This window comes from Rousettus aegyptiacus, unplaced genomic scaffold (genome assembly GCF_014176215.1).
Source record: "Rousettus aegyptiacus isolate mRouAeg1 unplaced genomic scaffold, mRouAeg1.p scaffold_m13_p_3, whole genome shotgun sequence".
Taxonomy (NCBI): domain Eukaryota; kingdom Metazoa; phylum Chordata; class Mammalia; order Chiroptera; family Pteropodidae; genus Rousettus; species Rousettus aegyptiacus.
In genome coordinates this window covers 26,158,102-26,171,697 of record NW_023416306.1, presented here as the reverse complement: position 1 = coordinate 26,171,697, position 13,596 = coordinate 26,158,102, and the positions used below count along the sequence as shown (strand labels likewise).

Genomic DNA, 13,596 nt, shown 5'->3' with positions numbered 1-13,596 from the left:
AGATTTATTCAGTTATTGTAACTTATAATCTCTGATCTAATGCAGTTTGTAAAATCTATACATATGTGATTACACAAATATATACATTTGTCAAGTCATTGATATTATAATGTATATAAATTATTTTTCAATAAAGTTGATTTAAAAAACAAACTGAACATGTACAGAGTTCTTCTCATTCATGACAAATACATTCCCTTCCAATAGGATAGGCACATGAAAGAAAAATTAAGGGTTTGTGGCCATTTGACAGTTTTATATCTGATTAGGTTATATAAGTAGATCCTAACCCCTAATGTAAGGAGGGTATGTGCAGGAAGACTTTGGCTAAAGCCATAGTTCTAGTCAAAAGTTCTATTTATAATATCTATAAGAACATGAAACAAAATGTTATTAGGCAAAAACTCAAAGGAGAACCCTTGATTACTATTCCCAGGGTAACTGAGTTCTCATGACCACATGGTCAAGGACTCACAGAAGCTCCATTTAGGCACCAAATGACTTGGGAGCATAATCAGAGTGACCACATCCTCTCATTATCATCACATGGACATGATAGTATCTAGGCAAATTAACCATTTATTTATGGAGCACTTTTCTATGTGTTTAATACTGTGCTAAGCTCAAAGTAGGATAGATAATAGTTTTAAAAAGAACCTATAGGATAGTTATGATAGTTGCACAACATTGTGAATGTACTAAATGCCGCTGAATTGTATACCAAAAAATGGTTAAAATTGTATATTTTATGTTATATATATTTTTACCACAAATAAAAAACCTTCATAGCTATTGAGAGATCCAGGTGTGTTCCAGTATATATTAATAAATTGATATCTATTAGGCATCCTGCTTCATTTTTCTTCAGTCTGTATTGCTCAAGTGCCCTCTTTCCTCTAGACATGAGACCAGCCCTTTGTCTAGTCAAAGAGAATTTTAAAAACTCTGCACCTGTTAGTTGCTCAATAGTGTGTCACCCTTACTGTAGGTGCAGTTTTGTTTCTACCTTTTGCCTTATTCTCCATGGCTTTTTAAATCCAGTTTTACTCTGGATGCAGTGCACAAGAACACAGTACACAAAAACTGGGTTATGATGGATTAGATCAGATTCTTCTATTTACTACCTACCTATGTGACCTTCAGGATGTTATTTGACAACAAAGGGCTTTTTAAAAGAGATGAGAGGACTAAATAAAATAATGTCTATTATTTTCCATCTTCTCTCTTCTACTGACCCCAGCTGCTTTTGTCCCTCCCTTTTTTGATTCCCTCTTTGGCTCCTTGTCTAGAATTCTACTTTTGATGTTATAGTACTGTATATAGTTCCTACAATCCCTACTTACCAAGCCAAGATCCTACTTACCTACTCTGTTTATTTCCTATTCCCTGTGTTCTGCCTGCATATCATAGTGTTTGCATGTTTGTTTCTAGAGTTCTCTGTGTATGTGATTGCATATAATTAAGGAGTAGAGATTACACACCTTGGAGTCCAGAGCCAGGATAGCTCAATGTTATCTGGATAAGTCAAGATCTAAGACTAGAGCTAGCCTTGAAAGCTGGCTGGAATTTAGAGTCAGGAATAAAGAAAAATACGTGGCATTTTGGCATTAGCTTCTTAAAGAAACCTGTAGCTTTTTAAGAATGTTAATAAAATCGTGCAACTACTAGCAAGACTCTTCAAGAGAGAGCATTTTTATTGATGCAAATGGATTTGGGAATACATTTGTTGAATGTATTAGTACTGCATGATATAGAGGATGCTGGGCCTATAATTGTTCATAACAAGCATTCAAGGGAAAAACAATTTCTTCATTAATTTTGATTTCAAATGCCCAAATTGCATTCTACTGGACAAATGTTAACTTAATAAATTATACTTTCTTCACTGCTAATTAAGATTCAGTTTTTTGTTTGTTTGTTTCAGGCAGATACAGGACATAATTCATTGTTTCTTAAAATCAAATCCATGGACTTAGAGTCTTTTGAGAATTTTTTTCCTCTGAAAAGGTAGAGTCTATGCATTACTCTAGTTTAAGGAACACCACAGTGACTCATAAATGGTTTAATTTAATGTTAAACATATATGAGGTGCCAACATATATAATGTCAGGAAGCTAGTTCGAAGATTGTCAAATGTGGGAGGTCCAGACAGATGAGAGCAAACCAGAAGCAAACAGGGGTAGATAGAGGTGAGGAGGTTCCTAAGCCATCATTATTGTTAGGGGCTTGGTTTCCTATACTGGGGTAAAGTTGTGTATGTATGGTTTGGCGCAACATAAAGAGCCAAGGACACAGTGCACAAGTGGTGACCAGATTCAGCTCTGAAAGGAGTCTAGTTGGTCATTCTATAGACAGTGTTTGACAACTCTGATACCAGTTTCCTGCCTAACTCTAATTTTTGTCATTTAGTCATCCTTACTCAAGAAGCAGAATTTGAAGATATGGGTAAAGTTTGAGATTCAAACCAAGCAAAATTGTGGAAGAAGACAGATCTTCACAACTGAGGGATGAGTGTCGATCCCAGGAGAGCGGCTGGTCTGCCCTCTGCCTTATGTCCATGCCCATATTTAAGCAAGCTTCCCTATGTCAGTGAATAAGTACTTACAGGTGTGGGCTACTCCTCAGGATGAGACAGGCCTCATTTAGTACTAGTGATTGCAGTGATGAGGAGCATTACAGTTCAAATAATCAGTAATCTCAGGCTTCGTTTTGTCTTGTCCTTTCTCTGGTTGTTCTAAAGGATTTTTGTGAAAAAAAATACTAAAAACTATTTTTAAATTTTACTTTATTAATAAAAATTCATAGAGCTGCAGTATCCAAACTTTTTGGAAGGAGCATTAAAGGATATTTCCCTCAGGCGGACATTTCTCTGAAGCCTTGAGATCACACTTGGGGTTAGAAATGGCAAAAATCATGGTAGGCTCTGTCATCTCTATTGAATTATTTTGGGACTAAGATAAAGGAGACATATGGGCTATTTTCTCTTTACCCCTCAACTCATCACAATATGGAGGCTGATGATAATAGTTTTACACCAGTGATTTATCTGCTACCATAGACTTTCAGGCAAGAATGGAAAGTGTTGGGGATATCCCGAATAGAAATAGTGATAAGATGCCAGAAATCCAAACAAGTTCAGGCACTTATGCTCCTATGGGCTGGAAAAAGAAAGCTAACATTAAAGAAATTTTATTATCGGAAGAAAATGAAAATTGAATGAAAGAATGCTAGAAGAGAGCTAATGTGTTAGTGCTCTAGAGTTTTTGAGCATCATAGGAAAAAAATTAATATGTTTTTTGATAGAAAAGATGGGAGTTAAGCTGTTTTGGGAGAATCAGGATGACTTTTTCTATTTTTCCCCTTATACTCCACAGTCACTACCTGATTTTATTCTTCCTTTAACTCTGTGAAATAGAAGTATCATTAGCCTCACTTGAGAGATGAGACTACTGACACCTAGAGAACTTATGTAATCTGTCCACGAGCATAGTGATTGTTGTGAGATTTGAACACAGGACAACTGCCCAAAGGTCGTGCCCCTAATCCTAGCATGTATGTACACTACTGGTTTTTAAAGTGAGAATCATGCAGCATCAGCATCACCTGGAAACTCATTAGAGATAAAGATTCTCAAAACCCCGCCCCAAGTCTACTAATCAGAAATTCTGGGGGTGGGGCTCAGCAGTCTGTGTTTTGAGATGTCCTCCAGTTGATTCTGGTACATACTCAAAGTGTGAGAACCACTGTTGTATATTTCTGACAGAGGTGTTAGAGGGGAAACTGATAAAGGACTTTCTTAGAGATCATGTTAGAGATGTCAAGAGAGTGGTAGAAAATATAAGAATGAATAGATACCCTGAAAGGTCTAACAGCGAAAAGGTACATACTTGGTATATGAGGAAGAAAGGAATGTCAATAATGCTGATAGGAACAAGCAACTGTGGAGGGATAATTAGCTGTGTCGTTTGGGTTTCATGCTCTCAAATGAAATGATTGGAATTTGAAGTGTGTTTGTTATATCTACTTCAGTAAAAGTGGAAAGGGCCGTTATACAGGGACAATAAAATACTTTAGGATTATAGTTGAATTATTTCACAATCATGGTAGAAGCTGACATTTAACCAGAATCAAAAAGGGATTCCCTTTTTCCTGTGAATTAAAAACAAACAAATAAACAAACAAAAAACCTAAAATCTAAATAGTCTATGTACTGATATGATGGTGGTTACATGGATTTGTATATTTGTCAAAGCTCATCATACTGTATCCTTAAAATGCATGCATATTATTGTATGTAAAGTCTGTCTAAATGAAATCGATTTGAAAATGGGAATGTGTTCCTTGGCAAGTAATGAGTTCCTGTCATTGGAGGTCTATGAGCAGAGGTTCAGTGACCACTTGTCAGAAATATTTTAGGGGGGCCTCACACATCTGAGGGGAAAATCATTCTTGGTGACCTAAGCATTCCTTCTACACAGAGATTCCATGAGTCACAATTTCTGTTGTGTCACTGCAGGTGTTGCCATTTTTTGTGTAGAATGGTTTATTAATATATTTGATCTGAAACATTTTAACTTGTCATGATTTTAAAATGTATTAAAGTCATATAGATGTAAAACACAGTACAGTAAATTCATGCTCTGCTCCCAACTGCATATCATAAGTGGAAAGATTTTACGGCAGACCAAATCATATTGTATTCTTATTCCTAAAACATAATAATTTTTATATATTGGATCAAGAATGTTTTACTCCTAAGGTAAATTTGCCTGTTTTGAACTGAATCTTCAAACAAGAGACTTTTTTTGTTTGATTTTGTTTTTTTCCATCAAACCCAACATGACATGTAAATCCTTCTTTGGATTTTTTTTTCTCCTAGAAATTAGTTTCACTTGGAGAATAATATGTTTGCATGTTTGAATGAATTTTACTGTGAAATGTTTTTTCCTATAAAGGTGCCACCGTTTTATTACCTAATAATTAAATCACCCTGTTTTTTTCATGGAAGTGAATTTGTACTTACGACATGGTTTATCAGATGCTATTAATGAACTGCTATTAAGACTGCAAGACTGCAGTACATGGGCCCTGATTACAGGAATTAAAATAGTGTGTATTGGCTCTCTGCTGCTCCCCAGTAGGATCGCTCACTCATAATTCCTTTGCATCTAGTCTCAGCAGGAGAAGATTGACAGCATTGAAGACCATGTCAACAGTGCTGCTGTGAATGTTGAAGAGGGAACCAAAAACTTGGGGAAGGTGAGATTCTGCTCCTGCTGACAAATCAATGGTACTCTGGCTCCCAGGAATCTGTAGTATTAACCCAATTGATCTGTTCTCTTTAATGTTGAGGGAACCAGCAATTAAGGAAATAAGGAAGAAATGACACATAGGTAGTGCAAGAAATCAATGGCTGTTATAATATTCTACTCTAAGGTTCATTCTATGGGGAGAGAAATTTTTTCAAAGAGAATAAACCGAAGCCTCACCATAAGGCATTTGGCGTTACAAGGGAATATTTGCATAGGTTCAGGGAGAGGAGGAGAGAGGGTTGCCAGAATCCAGTAGGGGCAAAAGTCTAAAGATGTGACAGCATGTGTGGAGTGGGACCGTCTATTTTCCGTAGAATGTTGCTTTTAACCCCAGGTACAGAGCATGGAATAATCTTCTGTGCAACTTAAAAGCTTCAGGGATATCTGTCGCCACCATAACTGTTTAAGCCAGCTAGGCTAGTGGATTGATTGTTTAGCAAGTAAAATCAATTTGTAGAAGTTCACTCTTTGTAGCTCATTTCTTTTAGTTTTGAGATCTGGAGTAATTGTAGTACCTGTGGAATACTTTCTTTCTACCCCCTCTTCCCTCAATACAATCTCTAAGGTTAATTATGTACCAAGAGTTAAAGAGGCATTGCCAGGAGTAATGAGAAGAAAATGCACATCACCACAGGCAGATATTCTCAACTCAATTTCTAAATTGAATTTTTTTTTTTACAGGCTGCAAAATACAAGCTGGCAGCTCTGCCTGTGGCAGGTGCACTCATCGGAGGAGTGGTGGGGGGTCCGATTGGCCTCCTTGCAGGCTTCAAAGTGGCAGGAATTGCAGCTGCACTTGGTGGTGGGGTTTTGGGCTTCACAGGTGGAAAATTGATACAAAGAAAGAAACAGAAAATGATGGAGAAGCTCACTTCCAGCTGTCCAGATCTTCCCAGCCAAAATGACAAAAAATGCAGTTAAAATCCAAATTTCAGTATTATTGGCGCCAACGTATCTATCCTAATGAGGACTTTTGCTGCTGTTGGACACTCAACTTTTGAAACATGATTTTATCAAGATAATGGCTTATAGATGTTTAAGTGGAATTGGACTGTGATAAGTAGATATATTTTGTTGTTTGCTGGGGTGTTAATGGAGGTGTTAGAGATGAAGGGGCCTGGGCTGCGAGTGTATAATATTTGCAGGTAAAGTTTAAAGACTGCCAGGGAGCAGATTTTCTGCCTGGAAATGTGAAAACTGAATCCATAACTTTAATAAGGATATGAGATGCATGGAGACCCTAAGGCTAATAAGCATATTAGAAATGTGCTTATTTGTCTCCTAAATATGGGAGATTATTTAGGCCTGTTAGGAAAGAAAAGAATGGGAGTGCAAGAGCCTTTCTTATCAAATAGGGAAGTTGGGATCTAGAGAGGGCCACAGGTGAACTACATAATGATCCATCTGATGAACCCTGTTGCAGTTTGGTCCAATTATATTTTTTGGGGTAGGAGACTAATAGTGTAAGAAAAGCAAAGAAAGGCTAACTTCTCTTTCAAATATCGTAATATGTGACACTGTTCCTTCTCTGAACTCTTCCTTCTGCCTCTTTTTAAATAAAGACAGAATCTCAATGGTAGGAGACAATATTATTAAGCCAGTCACTAAGCTTGCTCTGTCAGCCTGCTTCTTAACACCTCAAAGACTCAGTACCCTCTGCCTTCCTTCCCTTGTCATTTTGAAAAGTTCTTTGACTTGTGGAGTAAATTCTACCCATATGTAATGAGGGATTTCCCCATAATTTTTTTTTTTGTATCATCTCCCATCTCTGTTCATCTTTTCCTCTAACCTGTAGGAGAGAGATATCTCCAAATATTCCCAACATTGTTAAGTTTGAGCTAAAAAAATAAGTGGGGTAGGGGGAACTCCACATCATTTCTTGGGGCATCTTCCAATCTCAAGGGGCTGATATACCTGCCACACAGGGAGTCTCTGACCAAGGTCATTTTACCCAGCCCTTGGTGACGCTAAGAACTAGCTTTCTACCTCACTTCTGTTACCATCACTCTTTCCCCCAGGCTTTGCTGTCTCCTGTGCTTTCCTTCGCTCTTCACAGCTGCTGTTTCTAAGAATGGCATTCATGCTTGCCTTTTCTCAATTCAAGGTGATGGTGGACACAGCTTGGTGCCAAGACTCAGTCCTGATGAAGGATTTGTGGTGCTAATCCCAACACTTGACATTGACAGCAAGCAACCCAATTGATCTGCCCAGCCCCACCTAGTGTTTGTCTCAAATAGCAAATGGTTTTAAATTTAGAAAAAAAGAGTTTAATATTACAGGTAGCCTTATCCTCTACCCCCAACTCATTTGATTTAGGAAGGAACCACCTTTTGCCTTACTCTTTACCCTTCTCTGAGGACGGAGGAGTGTGTGCCTACACCAAAGGTGTGACCTTTCTCTGCTCAGAAGCCAAACAGATTTATCAGGCAGTTGAATGGTTTATTACTTCTCTCATGCCGTTTACTCTTAATAACTTTTATCGATTGCTACCTTTTACTTCTGTGTCTAATCTGAAGAGACCTTTCACTTTCATACTTTTTGACTCTCACCAATAAATTCCAAAGAGAAGAAGCATCATTTTTATTGTCACTAAATAACTAGAAAATATCAAGTACTGTATTGCTCCTTGCTGACTTGCATCTTTAATGTAAGATCAAGAAGGAAGTACTTTGGATATGTGTCAGATTCTGATCCAGGATTTGATATTGGATACTATAAAGTTGGGATAATTACTTTTGAACTCCACCTTTTTTTTTTTTTTTTTTTCTGATCTTTATACTCCCTTTAAAGTAGTGTTCAAACCAGAATGGGCACATATTTAAAACAAGATTCCTACACTTTAGTCCCACAGGTGATTCTAATAATGACCAATCTGGCCTGGTCAGCTAAAATGATAAATTTAAGATATTGTTATGTTAAGATTCAACTGTATCATTGAATTCAGTAACTTGTAGTATTCTACCCTTCAACGTGGCCCAGTCTTTATTACTACATTTTATTCTCGTTCTACCAACTCAAAATTGACTATCCTTTTTAACCCATAATCTTAATTTAACTAGGAACTTCTTATACTGTTGGACTGGTTTTATATCGGGACCTGAAGGAAAGAGGAGGCCTATAGTTGAAGCTCATGTTTTGTTTTGAGATCTCTCATTTTTACTGAGCCAGTGTGTGACACCACTACCACTCTGTGTGTTCATATAGGCCTTTAGTGTTTACTACTCTTCAGGATTGGAATATCACTCTAGCATGCCTCATGATTAGACAAGTTGCAGTCCTTTTTAAAAGTTTTATAAGTTAAAATTATTTAGAAATTGTATCTAAGTTTCCAATATTAGAACCTAATAGCCAACTTTTCGTAGAAGTTTCTAGAAATGTTTAATCAACTATAAATCATATACCTATAAAATATAAAGTATAAGAAGTATAAATTAGTATGACACAGAAACCAATCTTAAAATTGAATTTAATGTCCTATAGTATTAGGTTAAATTAATCTTCTCTATGATTCATGTCTTATTTTTACTGCAACAAGTTAAAAGGTGAGGAACACTTTAAGTTCTTAAAATTTATAGAGGCTCATTTAAATAAAGGCAGCACTCCTAAAGGATTTTTTGATATAGTAATTTGATAATTTCTTTGTAGAGCAGAGTGAAACTTTTTGGTTATAGCCCACAGTAAAAAAATGCACTTATATCAAAAACTCAGCATATGCATAATAGAACAATACTTACCATTATGTGTGGTGCACTCTGATTTTTTAAAATTGTTTTTAAAATATGCTGGTTGCAACATACTAAATTGATTTCATAATCCACCGATTGGTTGAGACCCTTAGTTTGAAAAAAGAAAAAACTGATATTTATTGAATATCTTATGTTTGCTAGGCACTTCGCTAGGCATTTTATAAGTAAGGAAACTGAGTCTCTGAGAGAATTTAAATTATTTCCAAACAGATGTTAATTGGGCCTGTTGAACTACAAAAACTTCTATTAGTCTCATTCTATGCTGCTTCTGTATACGAAATTGAGGTAGGCTATTCATTCTGCTTCACCCAACACCCATGTATTTTGTAAGACAGGATTACTTTGAAATTATATGTGCCATTTTACCTTAAAAAAAAAAATTTCTCTCAAAGCAGCCTCAAAGCGTTTAATGGTGGCTAGTGCAGAAGTACATAGTGCTGAATTTGGTCCTTGGACTACAAAATTAAAAGTGTTTCTAGCCTAACCACACATCTAACAAATGTTCTTAAAGTAATATTGTCTTTAAGGCAAATCTGTCATAACTCAGAATCAAATGATTGATAGTATTATCTTTAAAAATTGTACCCATAGGAAGCCATGTGCTTACTGTAGTGACGCTACTATTACTTAGAACATTTTTGAAACTTTTTTTGGAATTGCCTCCAAAGATATTTTGCAAACCATATAAGAAAGCCATCTCAGTGTTTGTTAGTCACTCTCTGTCATTATGACCTCTCCTCTGTTCCTTCCTCAGTTTTGCTTTTCTTCTGCTGCCTTAGTTCTCCTACCCACTATTGCTAGAGCCAGTAACCTAAGGATGCTCAGAAAAGGGGTATGCCGGCCAGAGTTGTTGGAGCAAGACCGTTTAGGTTATACTGATGCTGAGTGCTGTAAAGGGAGAATACTACGAGCAACCTTCTTCTGTGGGCTGCCTGCCTGTGCATAGGTGCCATTAAGTAGTTTACACAGGAATAAGGACTGGATAATTGTAATATCAATCACAAAATGTTGAGGTAAACCTAAAGTATAAATACATAGTATATATTTTCTCCAGTGAAAATACAGAAAACAAACCAAGCCATACTTTATATTAACTTTAAAAGACCCGTCTTATGGTCCCTCTTGCCCTTCACTGCTGTCATATGAAATCTATAGGAGGAATGATGAAGTAGGACATTTTCTTGTAATAAAGTATAATGGGGCTGTGCTCTCAGTTACTTATGAATGTTAGACAATGTTCTTAAGTAGTCAGAGGCCTAATAAAAGGTAGGATGCTTCCCTGTTAGCCTAAATTAATGTAAACAGTTATTAACACTTCATTTTGTTTCTAACAGGTGGTTCTCACTATATTAATTTAACACCATTTTACAGAGAAACTTCTTGGGTATTATAAACTATTGATGGTAAAATATCCATATTATCCACATCAAAGGAATTATTTACCGTGAGAGAGAAGCAATACATATATGCAATATTAACAAAAGAAATAAAAAGAAAAGTGGAAAAAGTGTCAAAGGCAAATGATTTGCCCAAGATCAAAGTTAGCACAAAAGCTAGAAATATAACCATGTCTACAGGAAAAAAAAAAAAAAGCCTCAAAGTCATTTAACTGAGTTTTTGTTATGCCATATCAAATTGCCTGCTGAGGTCATTTGTTTGTTTGTTCGTTTCTCAGACTGGCTTTAAGATTCTAAATCAGGCAGTAGCTATAGTAGAAAGAGAAATGGATGGAGGAAAATCAGGAGATCAGAGTTCTAGTTTTGGCTTTGTCTCTTGTAATGAATTTTTTTCTCAGGGGTGGCTTTCTTCTATTCCAGCCAGGGATTCCCCAACAATTTTTTTATACTGGCCTCTCACCTGAGTCTTGTCAGTTCTACTTTGAATGTCAGTGGCATAAATTTATAAATAGATTCATGGCTGTCACTCTAGTAAAAGACTATCACCTCACACCCCCTACCTCATCTTCCCTGACTAAGCCATTCCTCACATCACTGCCACAAGAATAAGAAACAGGTCTGGCTTTCATTTTTCTGCTGAAATATTTTCAGTGCGTCCCATTGAATACCTGACAAAGTTCAAATGCCTTAGGTTGGCATTCACAACATTCCATATTTTGGCCCCAGATTTACCTCTTCAGATTCACTACTCATCATCTGACAATGCCACTAAAAATCAGACATTCCATAAAAATGATTTTAGGTTTCTCTATGGCAAAGGTACAAACTGGCAATATGCTATGTTTACATTTTTACATACTAAAATAATTTCTGTAATATAACATTTTACAATACTAGTCAGAGCTGAGATTTAAGTTCTTGAACAAGCCTACAAGTTGTTTCCTAAGGAAAAGAAACCTTTTCTCCCCAGGAAAATATTATATTTAATATCTTAACCTCCAAATCAATGTCAGTCATGTCTCCTGTGCATCTGATAGCCAAAGCATGAGGATTTTTCTTCAGCAGTATAGATACTCCAGCTTTGAATGGACCCTTGTCCAGCTCCAGTGAGAAACTTGACAAATAATTGAGAAAAACACTCAAGAGTATATGTTACCCATACATTTCTCAAGTACTTGAGATTTTCTTATATTAAGGTTAATCACTAAAAAGATTTATCTGAGTTTCACTAATGAAACCCCCTAAAGCTATTTTCCATTATTAAACCCTTGGTATTAGCAAGGGTCAGCACAAGAAAAGGCCTAACAGAATTTCTACAAATTCTGTAAAGCTTACTGAATTTGTTTATTATGTTGTTGAGTAGTGAGTGTATAGGAAAACCTACAATAAATTCATTCAACAAATATTTAACTGAATGCCTGTTGTATATTGGATCATACATAGAAAAATATTAAACCTATATCATCTACCTTTGTAAACCATTCAGGCTAATGAATTAAGATGCCTTAAGAAAAATGGCAGTAAACATGATAAGTATTCTAAAAGAGGAATGAAGAAAGTAATATGAGGGCGTGCTTTGTATCTGCCTGAAAAAGTAGGGGAAGGCTTTGCAGAACATGTACCATTTGAGCAGCACTCTGAAGATAGGGTTGTGGGCTTTCAAGTGGCAGAGGAATTGCATGTTCAAAGGATATGAAAGAGCATAGTGTGCTTAGAGAAAACCAAGGAATTAAATGTGAGTGATGAAGCTGGTCAGATGGAAATTGTGTGTGTGTGTGTGTGTGTGTGCGCGCGCGCACGTGCGTGTGTGTGTGTGTGTGTAAAGGAATTAATGTAATGCTTTGTATCAGATAAAACTTGTTATAACCTTGAGTTCTACATTTTGCCTTTGCTGGCACAGGAGTTAGAAATAAACTTCACATTTGCCTGGGTTTTTAGTGTATTTGGCATATTTGCTTTCCTTTCTCACACATAAGAAATGATTTGTGCTTTCTTGCCTCTCTGCTGTGAGATCCTCTGCTTAATATTGAGTGCCTGCTTTCTTCTTGTACTGCTGTTCATTCCATAAATATTTATTGAAAACCCACGGAGAAAATAGTCATGAAATTTACCTCTTTGTGTCCAAAACCTTCATGGTCCAGTTTTCCATCTCTACACAAATACTTCTTGACCACTGTCATTCAGTGGTTCCCATTTTGACTAGTGGGTAATTCTGTAATGATTTACAACTTCCTAAGTATAAAACTATTTCATTTGTGGCTATGTGGTATCCCCAATTAGATTGTAGCTTCTTTTAGGGAAGGGACCATATTATCTGCTTCTCTGAGTACTTCATAGTGTGAAGTACAGTGATAAGAAGGGGGAAAGAAACTACACTCCCCTCAGTGAATCCCAGATGAAGTGATAAATACGTGTGTTCTGCTGATTTTGGGATATGTATTGAAATGTGAAAAAGCTTTCTAAGACATCAAACCTTTGCTCAGTATTCACTTTTGTATATTAACATAGGAATGAATGCGACAGAGGCAATCAGGAAAACATCTCTAGGACTTGGAAGTCATGAACTGAAAATTTGAGAATTTGGAGGTAAACATGTTTTTATCTCTTTCCAATTAAAAGACTTGACTTGGAAGAGAGAGGATATAGGACCTACATCACTGAAACAAATGGTGTGATAAAATTGGATTTACCTTCTGTCTTACAATAGGATTGGGGTGGTCACAATAATAAGGACCCACATTGGATTTATAATCTGATAGTCTAGTATTGAAACAGAGCAGCAGCAGGAATTTAATTGCCTTGTCAGGCAAGCAGAGATTGGAATTAGGCAAGGGCAGGGCTGCAGTTAAAAGGCATTTGACAGGATTCGAACCAAGGTCTCTAATATTTAAGTCAGGTTCATGTCCTTATTTCATTAAACAGCTTCTTAGTGATTTGATAGGAATGAGAAGAAAGTGCTCAGTACTTGCTAATCCTCTGTAGATGTTAGTTCCCAGCCTTTCCTTTCTAGCTTTTATTGTTTATAACAAATGACTGCCTCTTATCTTGTTTAAGGTGAGGGTAAACAATTCAGGACTTCCTTAGCCTTCTCTTCCTTGAATTCTCCCTCAATCCCCCCACCCCCTCGCACCCCTCCACCCC

The 13,596-nt window shown here is 36.6% G+C and overlaps 1 protein-coding gene across 6 annotated transcripts in view; it reads left to right on the top strand.

Moving 5' to 3' along the window:
• STX17 (syntaxin 17) overlaps window positions 1-12,397 on the top strand; it is a 53,426-nt gene extending 41,029 nt beyond the window's left edge. For all 6 annotated transcript variants that reach the window (XM_016162588.2, XM_036238795.1, XM_016162592.2 and 3 more), the window contains 2 exons: window positions 5,173-5,259; window positions 5,994-12,397. In XM_016162588.2, coding sequence (XP_016018074.1) covers window positions 5,173-5,259; window positions 5,994-6,233 — 327 coding nt within the window. In that variant the 3' untranslated portion in view covers window positions 6,234-12,397. The remainder of the gene's footprint in view (window positions 1-5,172; window positions 5,260-5,993) is intronic.
• The last annotated feature ends 1,199 nt before the right edge of the window (window positions 12,398-13,596 follow it).